This window comes from Carcharhinus amblyrhynchos, chromosome 6 (assembly GCF_965287045.1).
Source record: "Carcharhinus amblyrhynchos chromosome 6, sCarAmb.v2.hapA, whole genome shotgun sequence".
Classification (NCBI taxonomy): domain Eukaryota; kingdom Metazoa; phylum Chordata; class Chondrichthyes; order Carcharhiniformes; family Carcharhinidae; genus Carcharhinus; species Carcharhinus amblyrhynchos.
Window position 1 is genome coordinate 105,937,170 of NC_137329.1, and position 15,675 is coordinate 105,952,844.

At 40.7% G+C, this 15,675-nt stretch overlaps 1 protein-coding gene across 1 annotated transcript in view; it reads right to left on the reverse strand.

Moving 5' to 3' along the window:
- Positions 1-1,580: 1,580 nt before the first annotated feature.
- Positions 1,581-15,675, reverse strand: part of cand1 (cullin-associated and neddylation-dissociated 1) — a 43,845-nt gene continuing 29,750 nt past the window's right edge. The window contains exons 10-15 of the mRNA XM_080191138.1: positions 11,960-13,453; positions 10,456-10,551; positions 9,582-9,751; positions 9,331-9,495; positions 8,735-8,842; positions 1,581-4,438 (exon numbers count right to left, since the gene is read on the reverse strand). Coding sequence (XP_080047264.1) covers positions 4,214-4,438; positions 8,735-8,842; positions 9,331-9,495; positions 9,582-9,751; positions 10,456-10,551; positions 11,960-13,453 — 2,258 coding nt within the window. The 3' untranslated portion in view covers positions 1,581-4,213. The remainder of the gene's footprint in view (positions 4,439-8,734; positions 8,843-9,330; positions 9,496-9,581; positions 9,752-10,455; positions 10,552-11,959; positions 13,454-15,675) is intronic.

The following is a 15,675-nucleotide window of genomic DNA, read 5'->3' on the forward strand; positions in this document are numbered from 1 at the left end:
AGTAGTATTAGGGTTCTTGAACCACAGAATCTCTATAGTGCAGTACGGTAGCACGGTGGTTAGCACTGCTACTTCACAGCTCCAAGGATCTGGGTTCGATTTCTGGCTTGGGTCGCTGTCTGTGTGGAGTTTGCACATTCTCCTCGTGCTCTGGTTTCCTCCCACAGTCCGAAGATGTGCCCGTTAGGTTGATTGGCCATGCTAAAAATTGCCTCTTAAGAGTCCTGAAATTTGTAGAGAGATTAATGAGGAAAATATGGAGGGATATGGGGGTAGGGCCTGGGTGGGATTGTGGTTGGTGCAGACTGGATGAGCCAAATGCTTCTTCCTGCACTGTAGGGTTTCTGATTCTACCAGCAGGAAAAGCCCAACAAGTCTGCAATGACTCTCCGAAAGAGCCCTTTACCCAGGGCCAAACCCCCACCTGATCTCTGTAACCCCAACAATTTACATAGCTAATCTACAAATCTTTTGACATAAGCAGCAACTTAGCATGGCCAATCCATTTCACCTGCACATTTTTGGACTGTGGGAGGGAATCAGAAACCTGGAGAAAACCCACACAGTCACGGGGAGAATGTGCAAAATCTACAGAGACAGTCACCCAAGTTTGGAAGTGAATGTAGGTCCCTGGCACTGAGGTAGCAGACACACCGTGCTGCCCAGGGAATTGTCACTCCTACATGTTCTCGCCACAATGCACTATTTAAGTGAACTGCAAATTCTACTTTAAGATGCAACAACACCAGCATTATTTTAGACAAAACAATGATCGTGTACCAGGCAACTGTTGCAAAGCTTTCAGTGATAGGCAAGCACAGTATCACCCATATCTGATCCAGAAAAAACTTTATAATCTTAATTCTCAGGAAATTCAGCATTTATCACCTATTTGTCCTAGGAATATAGCGGTGAGCCACCTTCCCGAACCCTTGAGTCCTTTTGGTGATCTGAAAACATGGTTAGGTTTACAGTTTTAAACAAGCCATGATGAAACAGAACATGATGTCCAGAACAGGATGGAAATAATCGCATTAAGGACTTGAAGTTTTTGTCCTAACTTGTTACAATACCTGAAGTACTATGTTTCAGATGAGATCATAAACTGACTTAATATCAGCTTTCCAAGAAGATTCTATGATAAGGTGAGTACCATCATGATGAACAAATCAACTTGCTGTGCACAAAACTGGCCATCATAAGTGCAGCAACTATGTTTCAACTTTGCAACCACTGATGTACAATATTTTGGTAAACTAAGATGTGACAGGGATATTTAACAAAGTTCTTATATATATATATCCTATATTTTGGAAATAAACCAATACTATTATTGTATAAATGATGTTTTGCTGCAACTGGGCATGTAGCTTTTAAAGCAATATTCTTATGCAAATTTGTTTGTTAGAACAAACAAAACCTACAGTGGGCATCAACTACAACTCAAACAAAAAAAAGGCCACTGTTGATTCTATTTACCAATTTTCTGTTGAAGTACATTTTAGTGAAAAGATCTTTTGTCAGCTGTTTTTCAAAGTCAAGTGTTGTTAGTCTTAATTTATGCAATAACGGGACAATGATTTGAATCAGGATTGATCATTTAAATAGATCAGTTTAGAAAATAACCATTCAATAAGCACCTAATAGAAGTACATAAGAATTCCAATATACTAAAGCAGTTCCCATTTTACAGAATTGTTATTAAAACATGCAATTACAAAGAATAAACCAAAGGCATCAATGCATAATTCATAAGCACCATAGGCATAAGTGAGCTTCACCAGCCAAAACAAAATGACATTCACAGGCTTTTGAGCTGTGATGTATACAACAGCCATTTACATCAAAGCCTTTAGTGTCTCTGGGCACCTGAAGCATTTTTAGTGCATTACCAACACATCAAAAATATTTCAGATGACTGCATGCAGGAAACAAAGCACCAGTCTAGGGTGCATGTTAAAGTACAGATCATGTACACATATGCGTACACGAAGTACCATTCTGTAGTACAGATACAATGAATGAACCTAAAGTTTGTCAGTAATACAGATAATACTCAAACGAGCAAAAAAGAAGTCTTGGTACACATTTAAGCAAAACTCCAACATAAAATTCCAGTTTTATCAAAAAAAATTGAAAGATTCTACAAACCAATACATAGACAAAATTTGGAGACCTTCAAATCTCTTCACATTTCTGTAAAATGCATTTTCCCCCAACCAATTTAAACTGATGAATTGCAAATAGATGGGAAGTACAAAAATCATCAATCCCAGTCCAGATATTGTCAGATAACTAATTATGTATCAGGATCCAGTTGTAAAACAAGTTTACTTTCAATAGAGCTTTCAAAATTCCAACTTTCGGAGAAAAAAGTTATCCTATAGATCAGACTTGACATAACTCATTCAAGAAGGGAAATTAATTGCAATAACGGATCAGCTTTTTTTCTGCTGATAAACTGATGCCATTTTAAACAAATTGGAAATTCAGGCATCATTAAAGAATGTCTAAAAGGTACACTGACCATTTGCAGCATACAGAAAAAGCAGCTTGCTTGATGGCAAAAGATAACAATAATGCAAGATGACCATTACCCGATAGAATATTAGCTGCTTATGTTAGATTTCTGAATCAAACATATAATATGATGACCATTGCTCTTACAATGTTAAACATTTAAATGGAAACTATATGATGTGTACAGTGGTCAGAGGGGAGAATTTACAAAGCAATTTTCAGATTAGGTTTGTATTGTCATCACGTTATCTAAAATGTAGATTAATTATATTCTGAAATTTCTATCAAATAGCTTCTAAAGTTCCACAGCTTTTGAACACCATGGGCACAATTAAGAGCAGCTGATGTTTGTCCCATCAGCCATCACATATTCTGGTGTCCCCTACACCACCTACAAACAACATTTACGCAGCATGCACTTTCATCAAATACCTAGCCAACATCATCCAAAACAACTGCTGCCTTGGCACCTTCTTTAATGTTCCCCACAATTCCTACTCCAATCCCTGAAGTCTTGTGAGATGTTATTTTACCCACAGCATATCATGTAAGTGGAAGCTACTCCGTGCATCAATTTTGAAACACAGCACCAAGTAACACTGACTCTTTTAGGACTTCATCTACCATTGAATTAAGCCAATTTTGGATGGCGTTCCCTGAACATGCAGCTTCAACTGAAGGTGCTAATTCCACTAAAAGAAAAACGGTGGTAGATTGTGGCACTACCATTCAACAATTCCAGAGTGCCTCACTGTTTTGTGCGCAATAGCCTTTTCAGGGTAATATAAAATAGGTTACAGGTGAAATAGTTATTCCAACTTTGGGAGCTTCCAGGCATGAGGTTTTTTGATTCAATACATTCCTATTAATTTCAGTTGGACCCAATGTAGTACAGTTTTTAGTGCAGGTTTATTCTACCTTTACTTGAAAAAAATTAATGGAATGGAAAACTATAATAAGATCAATAAACAAAACTAGCAAGGCATTAGCGGTGCAGAGGATGAAATCATCTTTTGAATTCAAGCTTTGTATTCCAAACAAAACACATTTTACAGAACATACATTTTGGAATGTCCCATGCAGTATCAATGCATTATGGAAATAGGTTGCCATTCCAAGAAATTGGAAGTCCCAACCTATGATTTAAGAACTGTGCCAACCATTTTAATATAATAAATCTCACAAAGCAGAGTTCTTATAACTATTGTTTAGCAAGCCAAAACAAAAAAAAGTAGACAGGTGAACAGACATTTTTTTCTCCTTTTTTTCCTTGCAAAAATCACATAATAAAATAAAAAGTGAATGGCATGAAGTTTCCTGAAAGAAAAAAATCTTGGGAGGAAAGTTTAACGTGTATATTCCAAGTTCATTCAGCACACCAAAATCCTTATTGCATACCTATGCACAATCTACTTCTACAAATGCATTGCCTTTTAAATACTGCTGAATTGAGTGTGATATAACAAAATGTTCTGTGTAATTTACACTATTTTTTTCCACTTTAACTACAAGGACTTTGAGTTAACTACTAAAAAAGCAACAATAAACAAAAACTAGAATTTCCACGAAAGTAAAAATGAATTCATAAGCTTAAAGCTCAAGTACAGATTTTCTTTTTGCTTGCGTACTGACTGAGATTTCAGTGCATAACATCAATACAAGAATTAAAGATTCCTTCTTTGGAAGAAAATATTTAGGTAGTGTCCATTGACTCCAAGCTAGTAGAAGATGAGTCCTTTTGGATGCTTTCAAAGATGGCTGCCAGCTCAGGGTTGGAACTTATTTGAGACTGAAACTCACTCATAAGTGGACTTTTCTCTGCTTCCGGAATGGTCAACAGTGCTGCAACTGCCCGCATGGCTGAGCGTTTCAGTTCGTCTTGCTTCTCAAACTCCTGTTTGACCGAGTTAGCTTTTACCTATTAAATCAAACCATTAAAATCTTAAGACTGCAAAGAAATAATCTTAGAATTTAAAAACAATTTTATAAGCTGGCAAACTAAAAGAATTCCAATATTTTGTGTAGTTGGAGTGAATAAGGGACAGAGCAGGGAATAAAGTTTCAATATTTCCTTGTTTTTCATGTTAGATGATGCCTGCTCGATTTCAACTCTGGACATCATAAAGTGCAATAAAAAAATCTGTCTCACTTTTTTAAGCAGATTTGTCTGGAGTAAGGGGAAATATGAAGACATCAGACAGATAATTGGACAAATAAACTGGAAGGAGGCGTTCTTGGGGAAAAGTACAGAAGGAAGGTGGCGGATATTCAAGGAATGCAGCATGCGACGGTGCAGAGGGACCTCGGGGTCCTTGTGCATGAGTCACAAAAACCCAGCCTGCAGGTGCAGCAGGTGGTCAGGAAGGCAAATGGGATGCTGGCCTTCATAGCAAGGGGGATTGAATATAAAAGTAGGGAGGTCTTGCTGCAACTGTACAGGGCATTGGTGAGGCCGCAGCTGGAATACTGTGTGCAGTTTTGGTCGCCGCACTTACGCAAGGATATTTTGGCCTTGGAGGGAGTGCAGAGGAGGTTTACTAGGCTGATACCGGAGTTGAGGGGGTTGAACTATGAGGAGAGGCTGAATAAACTAGGCTTGTACTCGTTAGAGTTTAGAAGAATGAGGGGAGATCTCATTGAGACATATAAGATGATGAATGGGATGGATAGGATAGAGGTGGAGAGACTCTTCCCGCTCAGAAAGGACAGTAGAACTAGGGGGCACAGCCTCAAGATAAAGAGGGGGCGGTTTAGAACGGAGTTGAGGAGGAACTTCTTCACTCAAAGGGTGGTGAATCTCTGGAATTCTCTGCCCGTTGAAGTGGTGGAGGCTGCCTCGCTAAATATTTTTAAGACGCGGGTTGATGGGTTTTTGATAAGCGAGAGGATTAAGGGTTATGGGGAGAGGGCGATAATGTGGAACTGAGCCACGACAGATCAGCCATGATCTTATTGAATGGCGGGGCAGGCTCGAAGGGCTAGATGGCCTACTCCTGCTCCTATTTCTTATGTTCTTATGTTCTTATGAATGTTTGAACAAAGAACAAAGAACAACCCAGCACGGGAAACAGGCCCTTCGGCCCAACAAGCCCGCGCCGCCGCATCACCCTACACCTATTCTACCCTGCGTGTCTACGAATAGAACCCCTGACTTAGCCAGATTCAGGGGAGAATTTGGCTGGAGCTCTGCACGATAACGTTCCGATGAGACAAGGAGGTTTTGGTAGGGCACGGGAACTGTGGTGCACGAAGGTTGTGGTGAACCTAGTCAGGAAGAAAGGAAAGGTGTATAATAGGTTCAGAGAGCTAGGAGATGGTAAGGATCTTGAGGAGTATAAGGCTTGTAGAAAGGAGCTTAAAAAGGAAATTAGGTGAGCCAGAAGGGGTCATGAGAAGGCCTTGGCAGGTAAGATTAAGGAGAATCCCAAGGCCTTCTACAAATATGTAAAAAGTAAAAGGATAAGGGATAGGACCTATAAAAAGGTGAAGGGGGAAAAGTCTGTGTGGAACCGGAAGAAATGGCAGAGGTGCTTAATGAGTACTTTGCCTCGGTATTCACGGTGGAAAGTGATCTGGGAGGTTGTACTACAGGTTTGCGGCAGTCTGAAAAGATTGAGTATGTGGATGTTAAGGAAGAGGATGTGTTAGAACTTTTAAACTCTATCAAGATAGACAAGTTGCCGGGACCAGATGGGATGTACCCCAGGTTACTGTGGGAGGTGAGGGAAGTGATTGCAGAGCCCCTGGCGATGATCTTTGCGTCATCGATGGAGACAGGAGAGGTTCCGGAGGATTGCGGATGTGGTTCCTATTTTCAAGAAAGGGAACAGGGATAGCCCGGGAAATTACCGACCGGTGAGTCTGACCTCAGTGGTTGATAAGTTGATGGAGAGACTTCTGAGGGACAAGATTTATGAGCATTTGGAGAAGTTTAGAATGATCAGAAATAGTCAACATGGTTTTGTCAAGGGCAGATCGTGCCTTACGAGCCTAATTGAGTTTTTTGAGAATGTGACTGGGCACATTGACGAAGGAAGAGCGGTAGACGTGGTTTACATGGACTTCAGCAAGGCGTTTGATAAGGTCCCCCATGCAAGACTTCTTGAGAAGGTGAGAGGGCATGGGATCCAGGGGGCTTTGGCCTTGTGGATCCAGAACTGGCTTGCCTGCAGAAGGCAGAAAGTGGTTGTGGATGGGTCTTTTTCTGCATGGAGGTCTGGCACCAGTGGAGTGCCCCAGGGATCTGTTCTAGGACCCTTGCTGTTTGTCATTTTCATAAATGACCTGGATGAGGAACTGGAGGGATGGGTTAGCAAGTTCGCAGACGATACGAAAGTTGGTGGTGTTGTGGATGGTCTGGAGGGATGTCAGAAGTTGCAGCGGGACATAGATAGGATGCTGGGCAGAGAAGTGGCAGATGGACTTCAACGCAGATAAATGTGTAGTGGTCCATTTTGACAGGACCAATGGGATGAAGGAATACAATATCAAGGGTAGGAGTCTTAGCTGTGTTGAAGAGCAGAGGGATTTTGGGGTCCGGGTCCACAGGACTCTTAAATCGGCTTCGCAGGTGGAGGATGTGGTCAAGAAGGCGTATGGTGTACTGGCCTTCATTAATCGAGGGATTGAGTTTAGGAGTCGGGAGGTAATGCTGCAACTTTATAGGACCCTTGTCACACCCCACTTGGAGTACTGTGTGCAGTTCTGGTCGCCTCACTAAAGGAAGGACGTGGAAGCTATTGAAAGGGTGCAGAGGAGATTTACAAGGATGTTGCCTGGATTGGGAGGCATGCCTTATGAAGATAGGTTGAGGGAGCTGGGACTCTTCTCCCTGGAGAGACAAAGGTTGAGAGGCGACCTGATAGAGGTTTATAAGATGTTGAGAGGAATAGATAGGGTGGATTCTCGGAGGCTATTTCCCAGGGCTGAAATGGTCGCTACGAGAGGACACAGATTTAAAGTGCAGGGAAGCAAGTACAGAGGAGATGTTAGGGGTAAGTTTTTCACTCAGAGGGTGGTGAGTGAATGGAATCGGCTGCCATCGGTGGTGGTGGAGGCGAACTCGCTAGGGTCTTTTAAAAGACTTCTGGATGAGTATATGGGATCTAATGGGATTGGGGGTTATAGATAGGTCTATGGCTTAGTAGGTATACAAGTGATTGGCGCAACTGGTGGGCCAAAGGGCCTGTTTGTGCTGTAGTGTTCTATGTTCTATAAATTAATCCACTAACAAGGAACATCTGAAACCAGACCTGAAAGTTATTAGTGTAACTATGCCAGTATTTGCAATATTAACCATAATATTTTGTTAAAGATCTGTTAGCTATGGGTTCTATTTTGTTCCCACTGTTCAATACAGATTTTGTATTTAAGAATTAAAAAGCAGTCAGCTCTGTATATATCAAATGTCCCAATCATATTTGCCAAAGCATGCAGTTTGAGCTGCAAATAAAGATCCCATAATACACTAAGATGTTACTGAAATCATAAAGGATAATTTATAAGCCCACAACAGTGCACATTTACCCTGAGCACAGTCCTGAAATTACAGATGCCATAGTTATATTGGAGACAGTTTACAAAAGGGTTCACTAGACCAATTCGTGGGATGAAGGGGTTGTGTCATTAGGAAAAGTTGAGCAGGTTGGTCTCACTCTCAAATAGAAAAATGAAAGGTGATCTTCTTGAAACGTAAAATTCTGAGGGGGCTTGATAAGGTAGATGCCAAAAGAATGTTGCTCCTTAAGGAGGGATCTAAAACTAGAGGGCAAAGTTTCAGAATAAGGGATCTCCCATTTAGGACATAGATGAGGAAACCTTTCTTCTTTCAGTGGGTCATTAAGCTTCAGAATTCTCTACCCAAGGGAGCATTTATCATTTTGTCATTCAAGATATTCAAGGCTGAATTAGACACAGTTCTGATCTACAAGGGAGTCCAGACTTATGGAAACAGACAGAAGAGTGGTATTGAGCCCACAATCAGATCAGTCGTGACCTTACTAAATGTCAAAGCAGGCTTAAGGAGCTGAATACCTGCATCTGCACCTATTTGTTATCATCTTAAGTCATTACCTCCATGCTGCACTCATATATCCACAAATCATGTGAAAATTCGATTTCAGTCAAGTAATTCAGTGGCCTAAAAATAGCCTGGGCAACAAGTGTACCTTTTCTATAGCCCACTAGATTATATATTGAACTTTAAAATATATACCTTAGTTGTACAGGTCGCCCGTAAAGGTTCCACCAGCCTGTCCAATCTCTGTAGAACCGCACTTGGACAAAGAGTGGATAATCGTACTAACATCAAGAAGGTCAGCATCTGTTAGGTTTTAAAAAAAAAGTTTGGGCAATAAGCTGGTTTTCTGCAACATTATGCTAAACACACGCTTTCATTTTTCCAAAATATAATACAATCAGCCTTGAACATATTTCAACTTAAAATATCCAAAATGAGCACACAGAAACAAAGTCTAGACAGTGGGTAAATCCACTGCATGATATAGTCCCAAGCCATGTCTGAATGATCCACATTTGGTCAATAATAATGCAATAAGTTAGGTGGCTTCTACCTAGACTGGTACACTTAGCCTCAAGTGTCCCTCTGCTAATGAGAGGTGGCTGTGCAGATGGGGAAATGGTTCACTAAACCTGATCACTAAACCCTCGCAACATGCAATAATGGTGATGTCCACCAAGGTAAAATGTCCAAAATTTATCCATGAAGAACTGACACTCCAATTAAGCAGCTTTTTTTTTAAATTTAGCTAATTGTTATTGAACAACATAATCTATATTCATGTTATGTACCTTGATGTCATAATGGTCCTTCAGTCCATCTTCAACATGGTTCAGGAATTCAAAAATGTCTAATCTGTCAAGACAGCTATCCAGAAGTGTGTACATGCATTCAAAAGCTGCTTTCCTAATGTCTAAACCATCATCTACAGTATGCTTGAATGGTCCCATTTCCACCTTACAAAAAAGAGAAACAGTGATGAAACATAGTTAAAATGCAGAATTTATAAATTCACTAAGCGTTTTCAAACCAAAATACAAACCTCTCTTATTAATTCCTTCCTAACTTTTGTTTCATTATAAAGATGAGGAAGAACAGTATCCAAGAGATCCCTGATTAGCGATGGTTTGTTATGTGCAGCTGAATTGAAGGTAACTAAAGCTACTCTTCTCACATTGAGATCTGGATCTTCCAATGTTTTCAGGAAATCACCTGAAAGAGTAATTTAAATAAGAGTTACTAGATAATTTATGCACCTTTATTTTGTTTACCTAAAATCACCACAGCACCTTTTAATCCCCACAAATGTTAATTCCTGTTGAGATGTAGTCCACTGTTGCCCAAGTCCTCACACAAGTAGCCATTCTTCATGGCCAAGCGTGCACAGCAATGTCAGTAAACTATCAGCAGGGACATTTCAGTCCAGCCTAAACCTGTCCTCACACAGCACCTACTCATGCAATTTGACCAACAGACACTAAACCCACTGACATCAGCAATAAGAAGCTTAGCTGCACCAATACTCCCCTGATCCCACCCATCCTTCCTCAAGGTACCACAGCCACTGCAGCACCTTTGCTTTCTAGCAAACACCATTAACACGACACATAGCTGGAATGAATCTGCAGTCTTCTGATTTGAACAACTTAATTCCACTTGTGAAACCAGACTCACATTTATCCTTTCAGCCTCCAGGGAAGTTTTATTTCCTTGAAATCGCCAAAGTACTGCTCACCATTTCCCAACTGATGGCATGCGCACAGGTTGACAGAAGAGTGGTAGTTTGCACGCATTATCATTACTTGCCCTTAATTTAACTTAATTGCAACTAAATTTTAACACGTGCAAACATTGAAAAAAATTTCAAAACAATTAACATACCACCAGGAATTGTGAATGAACAGAAACATGTTTACCTATGCAGTTCTTTAATAGAGGATCAATTGGCTGTGGGTGATCAGAAATCGTAAACTTCACAGCTGTAACCACAGAGCTTCGAGCGTAGGAAGATCCTATAGGAAAACAACAAGTTTAAAGCACACCACAGACTGAATAATACTAGACAGAATACTGATTCCAGTGCAATCCCTTTATGATTTCTTGTTTAAGAGCAGCAATTTTTAAATATAAATTTCAACTCCTTCAGACTAGAGACCAGCTAGAGTCTCTCTTGCTGGATAGAGAATCTTGCTCGAGTCACATATAAGCTGACTAAACAAAGTGTAAAGATCAAAAAGGGCTTTTAATTTATAAACAAGGACCAATTTGTATTGAAGTTCACTCATCACAGAAGTAGCCGTAAGAAAGATATTGCTAATTACTACAAGAATCTTTCCACTTATTGAACACCTAGTAAAATATTCTAAGGTACTTCACAAAAGCATTATCAAACAGAATTTGACAAGGAGCTATATTAGGAGACAATAGGGCAGATGACCAAAAGTATGGTCAAGGAGATAGGTTTTAAGGAGTGTTTTAAAAGCGGAAACATGGGTAAAGAGACAAGAGGTTTGGATAAAGAATTCCAGAGACAAGGAGCTTGGCAGCTGATGGCATGGCTGCCAATCGCAGCACATATAAAACCAAGGATGGTCAGAACTAGGGGAATGTAGATATCTTGGAGAATTTTAGAGCTTAACAGAGAGAGAGGAACATGGCCATGGAGAGATTTGAGGGGAGGAAAAGGGCGATAATTTAAAAGTAGAGATTTTTTTAATCAGGAGCTAGTGTAGATCAGAGAACAGAAAGGCTAATGGGTAAACAGGACTTGGTGCAGGTTAGGGCACAGGCATCAGGATTTTAGATGACCAAGTTTGTAAAAGGGTGAAAGATGACAGGCTGGTCAAATGCTGCTTGAAATGGTTAAATCTACAAGTAGCAATAGCATGAATGGGGGAAGGGTTCAACAGATGATCTGAGGCCTGGATGCAGGGAGACAGGCAATGCTGCAGACTGGAAATAGTCTAAGTGATGGCAAGAATATGTGGTCAGAAGCTCATCTCAGGGTCAAATAAAACTACAAGTTTGCAAATGGTTTGGTTCAGCCTCAGACAAGAGTCAGTGGCGAGGGAACAGAATTTGTGGCAGGTCTCCAAGTACTACAGTATCCTGGTCATTAACCTTCCCTTTTATTTGATTTTTTTAATTACTCTCCTCTCATTTTCTTTCCAAACATAGCCCTCTTTCTGGACACTGGCCAGTTCTTCCCAAAGTACCACAGTACATTACACACTGAGGTAGTAACAATGGCTTTCTGCATAACCACAACGCAACAGGTGGTTATTACAATGTTATAATAATTACAGATTATGTGAAATTCTAGTCTTTTCCTTAAAATTTCTATGTAAAGAAGTTTAAAAAGTTAAGAGTTCCATATTAAGTCTAAGCAATTTTTAAACATGCTCCATATAAATAGCCTACCTGATTCCAAGTATCCTTTAAGCCGTGGTAGTAACGTTTCTGGATCTATCAGAGTAAGCTTGCCCAGGCATTCTGCAACAACATTTCGAGTTCCTTCTTCTGCACACTCACAGTGCTTCAAAAGCAAATTCCAAATATTTTCTACATATGGTTTGAGGCCTCCAACTGAAGAAGAGCTTATAATCTCCTTCAGAGAATGTAAGAGAAGGTACTGCCTTTTAGGCTGACTTGTTATTTCTTGTAGAACAAAAGGCAGGTACTCAGGAAGATTTCCAACACTAATGCTTCCAAGCGCATACGATGCTGCAGATTTGACCTCTTCACTGGAGGAAGAGAAAGCTTCTAAGATTACGGATTTAAGCTCAGTTTGCCCACTCAAGTCTATATGGTGCCCAACCTCTCCGAGGGACAGCAAAGCCAAGAGACGGATAGAATCAGTAGATCTAGAGTTCTTCACATCCTGGATAAACTGCCCAACCACAGCTGGTCCTTCTCTGGGGCAAGCTCGGGTGAGTGCTGCTACACACTTGGCGATTGAGTAATAGGACTGCTTGTGGGTCAATGCACTGCTCTGAGAATAAACAGGACCAGTCAACATTCGCAACAACTCCATATAACCTAGGTTTGCAGTTCCAGTTCCAACAAGAGCTTGGAAGAAATACAACATTGCACTCAAAGCTCCTCCTTGAAGTAGTGGGGACCGTACCAGCCCAATAAGCTCAGTAAGGATTGAGCCACTGACTTTTGAAAGAGAAGATGGGTGCACCTTGGCCAAGGTTGTAAGAAAGCTAATGGCCATCTGTGACACATGCATATCGCTTTCACTAATAAGAGGTGGAAGCTCCACTAGGACTGCTTCAATCATGGAAGGTGTCAGGCTGTCACTGTAGTTCTTGATCAAGATGTCCAAAGCAGAAAGGGTACTTAACTTCAGTGCCCGCTGGTTTTTCCTCAAGAATGAGGCTAAAATTGGTACACCTTCACCTAGCACTGGTCGCAGGTCAATCTTGAGAGAAGATCCAGCAATTAACGTCAAGGCTTTCACTGTTGTCAGCCTAGTAATTTCGTTCTTCAGCCTCTCCAAGAAAATCTGCAGTGTGCTGGGTAAGTCACTGCCTAAATGGTCCCCAAGATTACAAATGATCTGTCCCATACAGGAGATAGCTCTCTCCTTCACCTCTTGATCAATGTCTGCAGCTTTCAAACGCTTGACAGTACAAGTGAATAAATCGTTAATGTATGGAGCAGCATCAAATGAATATAACTGATCGACAGGTCTAATTACTTTTACAAGCTGTTGAGTGACAAGGAGGGCTTCTGAAGTGATCTTGTAAAAAGGATCACCCACGCAAGCCACCACTGGTGGAACTAAAGCTTCTACATGAGGATGGAAGACCTGAGGTGAGTGGTTACAAAGAATAACATATAAACATGAGAGAGCATCAATTTTTAGATTGGACGAGCTGGATTTGTCATTCAAGGAAAAGATTATTCCTGCAAAAAAAAAACAGAAAAACAATGTTAATGGCATGAAATAGCTTTCTTTTATGAACAACCTAAATCAATTTTTTACTTATAATATCTCAAATAACTATCCTCATACAATTCTACAAAAAGATAAAATGGTCTTCTAGGAAGTAAAAATGTATAAATTTTATCATTTCTAAGAATACGTTTTTGCTATTTTTGGAGTAGGTAGCTTTATTGATGAAGAGATTTTTTTTTGCATTCAGTCATGCTTCAACTATCCACTGTTGACAATTCACAAATCCAAATGTCACAAATTGCATGCAAACAAATATGAATACTGTATGCTTAAACCTTAGTTTAGAAATTTTGTTTAGTTTCCAAATACATTTTGTAAATTTATTATACTCCATACAATCAAACACAAATATACAGTATTGCAAAGGAGGAAAATTAATCAAGATTCAGTTTTCCATTTTTAAATTTCCTGTCTCTTCAACTGCCATACATCATTGGTCTTTAAACTATGTCTTCTTTTCTCCACCTTTTTGAGCCATCGGCTTTTAAACGGCTTTCCCAGCACCCCTTCAACAACTTGTATTTATAAGGTGCCTTTAATGTCATGAAATGTCCCAAAGACACTTCACAGGAGCATGACTAAACAAACTGACACCAAGCCACGTAAGGGGATAATGGTCCAGATCTTCCAAGTCCCGTGGTGCTGAACATTGAGATGGTAGCTGCTATTGACTGTGGCAATGGCATCTAAAGTTCAGAGAGCCAATTTACACCCAAACAGAACTTCCAGTATGCTAGAAATGGCTCCATGAGAGCCCACATCCATGTCCCCTGGAACTTTCAACACAAATTCGGATGCCAAACCTGCACAGAGGTATAGTGCTAAGCAAATGAGGGGGAGTGTCAAAGCACTCCAGCTATCATCCACGGCAACCCCAACACCACCCCTCTCATCCCTTTCCCTGCAACCGATGCACACTGCCCACTCTCCCTCATAACAATACTCGCCGCTTCCATGCCTCACGTGGATTCCCGCAATCTGACCAACTGAGAGGTTTCAGATGGGGCTTCTGAATCTAGCCTATGTCAAACTGTCAGCATTAATGGGGGACGGCACAGGACAGTGGGTGTGTGTGAGAGAGTGCATGGGGGGTGGGGGTGGGGGTGGGAGGGGGTATGGAGGGAAGGGCTGATGCAGAGGAGAACATTGACAGGTCCATTCAAAGTCTGTACAACTCAATGAAATGATAGCTGACCTCAAGGGGTGTATCTTCAGCTTAAGACAAGAAAAGGAACCACAACGCATCAGAATTTACTTCATCAATGGATCCAAGCTGGAATTGGGACAGGCAAGTCCAAAAGATCCAGCGTAAGTAAAGCTGTAGTTTCAAATAGGGTCAAGTATTAAGCGTTCACATTCTGCCACTGACTGGCAGGCCTTCTGGGCTATTAGGTCAGCTTGGTCAATAAAGGTTTTAAGGAGTATCTTAAAAGAAGAAAGTGACAGAGAGGCAAAAAGGTGTAGGGAGAGAATTCCACCTTGGGACCTAGGCAACTGAGGGCAGTCACCAATGGTGGAGAAATTATGACAAGGAATGCAGAGACCAGAATTAGTGGAGCGCAGATATCTCGGGAGTTGTGGAACTAGAGATTACAGAGATGCAGATAGATAAGACTATTCAGTAATTTGAAAACAATGATAAGACTTTTAAAGCTAAGGTATTGCTTGACAGGAAGTCAGCAAGCACAAGGAGAACAGGACTTGCTACAAAGTGAGACACAGGCAAGCTGAGTTAGGGATGACAAGTTTACAAGGGTAGAACGCAGTGGTCCAGCAAGAAGTGAACAGGAATAATCAAGTATAGAGCTAATAAGGGTTTCAGCAGATGAGTTGGGATGACAAAGAGGGGTAATGGTGCAGAGATAGAAATACCTGATCTTAATGATGGCACAAATAGGTTGAATCTCATCTCAGGATCAAATGTATCCTTTTCTCACATCTATTCCTCTTTTTCAGTAATTGATTCTCTTTGATGAAAAACTGTTTTCTATTTTTCCTTCCCCTGCTAACCCTAGCCTAATTCTGCTTTGTGCCAATGCCAACTTTCCTGCCTGGCCCATTCTGACAATATAAATCCAGACCTAAATATGGAGCTAGGGATTACAGATAATCTTACACAGCATTTTTAACCCAGTAAGGCGCTTCAATAGATTATCAGACAGCATCTGAC